Raw genomic sequence first — 9377 nt, forward strand, 5'->3', positions numbered from 1 at the left:
GTTCAGGTATCCCCAAAACATTTAGGTACCCCCAATCATTTTGGTACCCCGAAAATTTTAGAATTCTAAAGCAGCCCCCAACTTAGAGTTACCCCCTTTTTTATTGTTAAAAATGCAATAAGGATTTTCTGCTCTTTTGACATTCCTGGGAAAATACTTCCATGGTGGCCAGCACTTCCCTTTCAACAAATTAAACGGTTTCACAAGGGTCATTTTTGTAAATATGTCGACAGTAGAAGAAAGGTTGAATTTTCAAATCTCAAGGTTGGATCCTCAACTCCCTCAAATACATAAAATACCCCTTAGACGTTTTCTTTAACAAAATCATAAAATTTTTTGAACAAATCAGTCTTTTCAATCCCCTTGATTTTGAACAGAACCTCAATAACATTCTTCAACAGTTACTTTCTTTATAGTTGTGGTAAAGGAAGGCCCGACGGGGAAATCTTAGATTTTCAGTCAGTGCTTTAGATTGGCTGATAATTGATAATTTTACAACTACCTATTCTATCACCCAGTCCTGCCGATCTCATATATATAATTCCAGTGGCACTTAACGGGAAGGGTAAACCCCTTAAGGGCTCTGGATATACCCAATTTTTGTGAAAAATCAATTTCATCAGAATTTGAAGATAAAACCTTATGTTTTCGCTTCTTTGACATGTTTAAGAACAAACTGCTTTTGAAAGATTGAATTTAAGTAATTACATCATGAATAATTAAGGAATATGTGTGACATGGACCTATATACTTTTCACAAAAAATCTAATCTCCTTGGGGAAATCATTCTTATTGTTTCAAACTTTTTTTAAGTTAATGACAAATCATTTCTTTATTCAGATTTTTTTGGAAAAATTTTCTATTTGGCTACATCCCAAGTTTAAGCTGTTTTCGTATGGAAATTTAGTGGAGAAAATTGCCAAAATTGAGGTTTTTTGGAAGATTTTAAAGGGAAGATACTTCCACAAAAATTTTCCGAAATTGTATTTTTAGATACTAAATTAAATAGATACATCACCTGAACCAAAAAAAAATCCAAAATGTTTGATTTTTACCGAGATTAGGGCTTTGAAAGGTGAAATACTCCTCTTCGAAAAACTCTTCGTTTTCTTCTTCATTTAATTTTTTCATTTCAATTTTTCGATTTTTAAATTCTAAAAAGGTAGGTTTAACAGGACATATAAAAAAGGGTCAAAAATTTACATTAAGTTAATCTGAAGATATTGGTCAAAAACTGATTTTGACGTTATAAAATACATCGAAAAAACACGTCATATGAGTAAGATTCAAATGACGTCATTATTGAAAAACGGCGACTTTTTATCCCTGGAAAGATCGAAATTTGGTCAAATTTGTCCCCCAATTAGCTAAAAAACTCGACCATATAAATACTAAGCACCCATTTTTTAAAAAGCCTTCAAGGCCTTGAAGGTGGGCGCGTACGGAAAAGCGGTTTGTCGGTTTCGGCCCCTTTTTTTGTCGGTTTATCGGTGAAGAGCTCGAAATATGTCGGTTTATCGGTGAAGGGAAAACATCACGGTGATTGAGCTGTTTTTGTTTGGTTTATCGGTTTTTGGAAGTCCCGTACGCCCCCCCCCCCCCCTTGAAGCTTGAAATTACCTGTGAAAGATAAAAAGATTTAATCGGAAGCTCGATCCAGTCTTTTTATAAGAAAAAGATTGAAACTTTGGGTAAGCGAGCTCAAAACATTCGAATTGAATAATCGAGAAAGACGTAAACAAACATGGTACCCACGTGCAGGTTAGAAAAAAAACTGGTTTGACTGTTCGTTTGGTTTTTAGTTTTTTATTATTTTTACGTCTGCATTTTGAGTTTTTACTGAGGTTTTACTGTACATTCATCGGAGTTTATTTTGTTTCCGTTTATATTTTCATACTCAGACATTTATTTTCAGAGTGCAAACCATTAAACTGTCATCTATAGTTGCGAGAATGGGCTCCCAGAAGTCTCCTGTAACTCAACCATAAATAGAATAGAACTGGACCATCATCAGCAGCATGTGACATGGATGAAATCGATTTAAAGTGTGGAAGATGTAATTTGAAGTTCCACTGCCTAGCTGCTTTGAAAAAGCACAAGAGAAACTTTTGCTCTTACCTCTATAATAACAATAACAACAACCAGTCTCCAACTATTCCAAAACTATCAAAAGTAAATATCTTTTTTTTAGAAGACCTTGCCCTTTATACCTGTCCTTTATTTAAATAAATGGACTTTTTTCACCTCTTCATTCAATTTTCACCTCTGAAAACCTGCACAGGTCAGTTCATATCATGTTCTGGACTTTTTCAAGTTCAAATGGCCATGGTACAGTTTACTTAACTGGCTGCGTTGTTTGTTTGTTTGTTTGTCTGGGGATAGAAAAATTTGTTTTGTTCCCCCGGACAACATCTGTGCCCCGTATAGACCTTTTTTTAAAGAGGCAGCCATGTTGAATAATTATGTACTCCAGCATAAAAACAATGATACAGCCATGCATAATTACTTTAAAATATACATGATACAGTAATTATGCATGGCTGTATCATTGTTTTTATGCTGGAGTACATAATTATTCAACATGGCTGCCTCTTTAAAAAAAGGTCTATTGTCCGGGGCATTGGCAGGGTTGTGAATGTAGGCAGCTTGGCATTACGCGTAAGCCAAATCGCGTATTACGAACAACCTCTAAATTGCTGAGTACAGGAGAAAAAAAATCGAAATTCAAAATGGCGGCCAAGCCCACGATGATAACTATCAAAAATCTTCGTTTTTCATTCAGCTATTGCAGCTCAATAAATCAATGAAATAATTTGAAATAAAAAGTAAACAAACCTTGAACCTTTCATGAATCCAAATAAATAAAAGTATTCATCTAAAGTGAAGATTACATTTCAAAATAAAACGATTTCCAAACCAACCTAAAGTCAGTGTCTGCCAACTAAAAACTTCTCTGCGGGGTCACTGACAAGGAGTTACGACTTCAGACTTTAAATTCCAATTCTTGTATAGGCTGCAACTACACTGCCAAATGATCAGTATTACAAAGACTTCCAAAGTTAAGAAAATGAGATTATCTTATAGCACGGGGGTTCTGTTTTTAAAAACAAACTTCAAAATAAAATTGTTAATGAGCTTGTTACTTAAAATATCACTTACTAACATAATTTATTTATGAAATAACACCTCTTTCTTAAATAAATGGCCTCTTAAAGTCTTTTATGTTTGCCGCAAGAAGGAAGAAAAATTTAATTTGACCCCCGTTTTTTTTTCTCGTTTTCTAGCCATTTCCCGCGTGTTAGTGTAGACACAACTTTAATCGGGGGAAATGAAGCGTTTTCATTGGTCTATAATCACGGATGGTCACGTGACCAGAATTTTTATCCAGGGAAATGCCGTGGCCGCAATGTTTTGCTTTAGTGAGATTGACCATTTTGTTGTTTAGATTTGAGCGGGCGAAATTTCTGTACAAACCAAAATATGGCTTCGTTGGAATACCGGTTGAAACACTTGTGTTGGGAAAAACTGTGTGAAATGATGCGCGAGTCATGGATGACGCTAGCAATCAATAAAAGAAACCAATAAAAGATCAAAGACCAGACGATCTCAATTGAACAGAATCTACGATCGAACCAGTCAAACCAAATCGAGCGCAATAGACCGATTGAAATTCGACGAATTTCGATGTTCGATTGAGATTCGATTGCGTTCGATTTGGTTCGACTGGATCGTCTGTCGATTCCGTTTGATTGAGATTGTCTGGCAAAGAGAAAAGCCGTAAATGGGAAAGAATGGTTGTTCGCCAATCTTGGGGATTTGACATTACGCTAGCAGATTTCATGAGCTTTACTACTCCCTGGATTAGCAAACATGAAGAAATAAAAAAAAACTAAAAATTCACCCCTGGAAAATAAACACTCTTGAAAGCGACAAATATTTATGTTATCCAATCCAGTGATATTGATTGTTTTATTTTGTCTAAGGCGGCAATCACAAATATCTTCGTTTCCTGTTGCCCGACCGACTCTCAAAAATTGAATAGAATTGAGTCGGTGAGTCGGTAAATTTGTCTGACATTTTCTGTCGATGAATGTTATTGCCAATTTTTTGCGTGCGATTTCTAGTGCATTCGCGGCATTTTGACTTATGTTTATCATTACATGCGCCATTTTGGGTCTGAGGTCACAGTGCTCAAAGGTCATAATTTGAAACCACCCATAACACACGGTTGTTTTGGCTGGCTGGCAGTTTTTTTCAAGAATACACTCCAAAAATGGATGATGGATGATAAAAACCCGAAAATCTTTATGACCGACCGACCGACCAACAGACTCACTTTTTAGACCCAACAAGGACGCAAAATGAAGATATTTGTGATTGCCGCCTAATCGAAAATTGCTTTGCAATTTTTAAAAAAGAACTTTCCTATCAAATGAAGGAAAGAGACTTTCATCTAATCAAAAAGGATTCTTAGAAAAATAACACTCCCATCAAATTCCAGCTTTTGTTTGAGAACTAAAGATAAGAAAAAAATCAACCCTTAGAATGAACGACTGAGACAAATAAAGTTATATGACTGTTTGTCATCCAAGGTGCCAAAAAGCCATCAGCACCAAAATTTAGGGCAGGGCGTTAATAACTTTCATCATACCCGTCAATCTCATTGGTTGAAATTTTAAAAAACTTTCCGAAGGAGCGACTTACAGAAGCCACTGAAAAAAAGAGCCCAATTTCCTTTTTTATTGAAGATTTTGATACATTACATGGGGAATACTTCTGTCAATGTGTATTATGTGTCAACTATGTAAGCGTTGTATTTTGAAGTAGGAAAGAGAAAAGAGAAAAGAGCTAAATCTAGCCTTTAGCCTAATTGTCAGCTGTCAGGGCACAATTAAAGAATGAGCTTTTTTATATCAAAAACAAAACACACGGTTTTCCCCAAACTGCCAGGTACATAGCTATCCTCGAGCCATAGTGAGCTATCCAGAAACGTCTAGTTGTCATCAACCATCCTGTTGTTTTTTGCTTATTAACTGACATTTTATTGAGTCTAGAGCACGGGATATTAATTTTAAGGACCAGAATAAACTATTTTATGAAATGGGAAGACCACGACTGCTATGTAATCCCTTGCTATTTAAACCAAGCTAAATAGCTTAGTAACCAAAACCTGAGTTTATTTTCCGAAAACAGCATGGACTTGACACTACAATTGGCTCTATGTAACAGTCTAGTTGAATTCTGAAAACAAAACTTTTTTTTTTAGTTATAAAAACAAACTTTTTTCATCTCCTTTTGAATGAAAAAATTAAAAGTTCAATTTTCAGATTTTCTTTTTTTATGTCATGATAATTGATGTTAGAAAAGGTTCAACATTTTCAACTTTTTAAGTTCCATTTTCAGCCATCTATTTTTTGGCTTTCCCAGGAATGAGAAAGGTCAGCTGTTCTGTTACCTAGGTTCGTAGGTTTCAATTTATCTTTTTCTTGCTAACTTCTTCAAAACTCTTTCTGAAGACAGGATCTTTTTTTTGCATCACAACATAATGATTGTTAATTGTATTAACTCTTGTATATGAACATAAATTTTTTGCTCTAGAATAACTACATTTTCTAATCTGAAAACCTAAATTATTTTTCAGGATGCTGGCAAAATTGATCAATCCCAAATATTGAGCAACAAAAACCTTAAGGAAGAAGCATTTCAATTAGAAAAGGAAAGAAAAGGTGTTACAATGGTTTTAAGACTTCTGGTATTTTTAAGAAAGTTTTGGTACAAATTCCAAAAGAAATTGAATTTTTTGAAAAACAAGTAATTTCTTTACTCAAACTCCTTGCAAGATTTTAAAAACATATAGTTTAACAAAACTTACTTTAAGTTCCTCAGAATTTGAAATAAGCAGAAATAAGAACTTTTCTACTTTCCCTCAAGGGAACATCTCAGCTCATTAAAATTTACTGTTAAGTAGTTATTTTAAGCCATTCCATGTTTAATCCAAAGTGTCCTTGACTCTCTTTTTAGAATTGTTGAGCCAATTAAAATTGCTTGGGGGAGATATTAACCGCTTTGATAAGAATGAAGTAAGACTTTTTCTCGCATTTCTTGGTTCTTCTTTATTATCATGAAATAAAATTGTCATTTGTTTTTTAATATTTTTTCTAGCTCTGACATCATTTTCTGATGCAAGTTTCTCTCATTTTGCTAAACTGTCTACTGTAAATTAGTCTGCAGCGGAGACAAAAAAGGCTTTTGATAGAATTCAAATTAGATCAGATTAGATAGTGGTTTTGTGCTCATACTGTGTAAGATGAGTAAAATATCGTCAAATAAAAAAAGTTCTAGAAATGAAGATGAATACTTTCTATTTGTTGTAGAATTGTGCTATGATAAACATCTCCCGTATCATAAAACCTCCAATTTCAGCGAAAGTGTAGACCAGCCTTAATTTTCTTTTAAACGGGCACAAAAACACTATCTTTACATATTTCAACTTCTGTCGAGAGCTACAACCTTTTTGTCCTCTCATCTTTGAGATGAATAGCTCTTTGTCTTGCTTTCAATGTGCAGTGGTATCAAATTATAGCTATTTGTTTACTTCAAGGAAGAGCTGCTTGTTTTATGAGAAATACAATATTTTTCTCGATTTTTAGCTATCTGGTAACAACGATGACCATGGACACTTGTTTAAAGCAGGAAAAGTGTAAGTAAAAAATATCTGTCTTAAACCCTAACCTTTATAAACCCTGTGCTAGCAAAGCTATATCGGTCATCTCTGATTAAGCTGCACGCATCTCCTTTGATATGTTTTGATTTGATATAGGGGATGCTAATCGTATAAAAATATATCAAAGGGGATGCCTGCAGCCTAGTCTTTGATTTGAGTTATATGGAGATTAGTACCTTAATGTTAGCGTGGGTGAATTTTTGAAAAAATCAAATTTTAGGAGAATAGTTCTATTAATGTACCACTTTCAGAACCTAATATCAAAGATTTTGTTTATTCAGAATCGAGAAACTGCCTCTACCTTAGGTCACTGGTCCCAAGTATGAGTGGGTCAATAGATTATCTACACGCTTTTTGGACCTACCTGGAGGTCCTATAAATTAACCTTTGTTCGTCCGTCCGTCCGTCCGTCCGTCCGTCCGTCCGTCCGTCCGTCCGTCCGTCCGTCTGTTACCAGCTTTTCTCGAGATTTTATCATTAGTTTTTTCTGATTTTTTGCTTAAAGATGCGTATTAACAATGCCCAAAACATGGCCAAGTCCGATTTTTGAGAAAAAATTTTTCCGGCCGAAAATGCCGGAAATATGCCGGAAATCACCGTTTTTCTGGGTTTTCATTAGACTTTTTCCATATAATTGGTTGTTTTTTCATTCAAAAACATTATTAATAGCAATGCCCACCATCAAGCATGTTTCAATTTTCAATAAAATTGATTTTTAAAGCCGGAACTATTAAAAAATCACCGGAACAACCTATTTTCGCCGGAAAGACAGTATTTCTTGAATTTCTCGAGTTGTACTTTATATTTTTTTACGAAATTTTGCACACTGATGCAAAATGACAATACCTAAAATGTGACGGAGCCCGATTTTGGAAAAACATTCTTTTCCGACCGAAAATGCCGGAAATATGCCGGTAAAACCGATTTTTTTGACATTTTCTCGAATTTTCATCCTTAGTTTTTTCTGATTTTTTGCAGAAAGATGCGTATTCGCAATGCTCAAAACATGACAGAGTTCGATTTTTTGAGAAAATCTTTTTTCCGGCCGAAGATGCATGCCGGAAATCGCCGTTTTTGCAGATTTTCATAGGGCTTTTTCCTAACATTTCTTTGTTTTTCTCAACAAAAAAAAACATCATTGATAGCAATTCCTACCATCAATCATGATTCGATTGTCAATAAAACTGATTTTTTTTTCTCAAAGAAGAAAATGTCACGGTAGAGCGCGATGGTTTGAGTTTTCTAGAAACCTTATTTATTAAGCTGTGTATTTTTCTGAAAGTGGATTGTTTTATAAAGAAAAGCGTTTATAATAATTTCTTTTAGCTTTTTCAATAATAGAGCTGATAATTTCTCCCAATAGACATGCTTTCATTAAATATTTTTTATTTTGTCCAGTTATGTCTTATGTGTTTCATTGTTTCAATGTTCATTGATTAGTTTTGATAACCAGGTAGGTCCATAAAAGTATCACTTGTTTTATAAGAATGATGTTTTCTCATTTCATCATGGATATTCTCAACTTTTTAGTCCTTAAATACTCTTAGGGCCTTCTTAGGTTAGGATCCAAATTCAAAAATTAAATTTAACATGAGATACACACATGAAGCATAAAATGGCATTTTAGTGAAAGTATTTAGCCTTACTTGGGGGTTAATTGGCAATTTACTGTTAAAAATGCTCTAATAATGGTATTCTTAGATTCTGTTGCCAAATTTCCATGATGGTGATATTTTCAGCATTTCTTAATTTTTGGCCAATTTTATTATGAATATTCTTAGAAAGCATATTCTTAATAACAAGTTAAGTATGTTCTTCTAGACTTTTATTACGTGTTAGTTTTTTAAGTCAGGGTGAAACTTAAGTATTGATTTTTTTAAATATAGAAAATTGCTAAAATAAACTATATATACATGATGTTTTTCAATTCTGTGTTTATTTATTATCAATTCCAGAATGCTTATTATTTTTTAACATTTCTTTTTTATTTTCTCCTCTCAGTCCGCAATATGCATGGGATGGACATGAAGATTTTGAAAATCAGAACCCTTCTCAACTATTGCAAGATCTCAGGTATGTTTGAGTATGAAATTGATGAATAGATGCAAGGTTATTTAATCGATGTACTGGCTAATGCTCTAATATTTTTGGACCTACCACGGAGGTCCTTTAAATTAACTGATGTTCGTTCGTTCGTTCGTTCGAACTGTTTCACTTGCTGCTCACTAGAACTTTTTGTTGCTTTTAGAAAAAGTTTTTTTTATATGTGAAACAGTCTTTTTAGTTTTAAAGATAAGTTTCACTTGACCCTCCACTGACCCCTTTCTCCCCTCCCTTTTCGTTCCTTCTCACCCCTCTTTTTTCGTTCCTTCTCATCTTTCCCTTTTCGTTCCTTCTCATCCCTCAGTTTTCATTACTTCTCATCCCTCCATTTTCGTTCCTTCTCATCCCTCTGTTTTCGTTCCTTCTCATCCTTCCCTTTTCGTTCCTTCTCACCCCTCCCTTTTCGTTCCTGCTCATCCCTCCCTTTTCGTTCCTTCTTATCACTCTGTTTTCGTCCCTTATCATTCCTCTGTTTTCGTTCCTTCTCATCATTTTCCTTTCGTTCCTTCTCATCCCTCCATTTTCGTTCCTTCTCATCCCTCCCTTTTCG

At 34.4% G+C, this 9377-nt stretch overlaps 1 protein-coding gene across 1 annotated transcript; it reads left to right on the forward strand.

Moving 5' to 3' along the window:
- Positions 1–1919: 1919 nt before the first annotated feature.
- Positions 1920–8797, forward strand: LOC136812821 (uncharacterized; the record flags this gene model as incomplete). The annotated part of the gene is made up of 5 exons (XM_067069345.1): positions 1920–2172; positions 5642–5726; positions 6022–6080; positions 6651–6700; positions 8726–8797. Coding segments are annotated over exons 1-5 (413 nt in total), but the record flags the coding sequence as incomplete, so codon positions are not given.
- Between the last annotated feature and the right edge of the window lie 580 nt (positions 8798–9377).

The sequence above is a fragment of the Clytia hemisphaerica genome, unplaced genomic scaffold (genome assembly GCF_902728285.1).
Source record: "Clytia hemisphaerica strain Z4C2 unplaced genomic scaffold, Clytia hemisphaerica genome assembly, whole genome shotgun sequence".
Taxonomy (NCBI): domain Eukaryota; kingdom Metazoa; phylum Cnidaria; class Hydrozoa; order Leptothecata; family Clytiidae; genus Clytia; species Clytia hemisphaerica.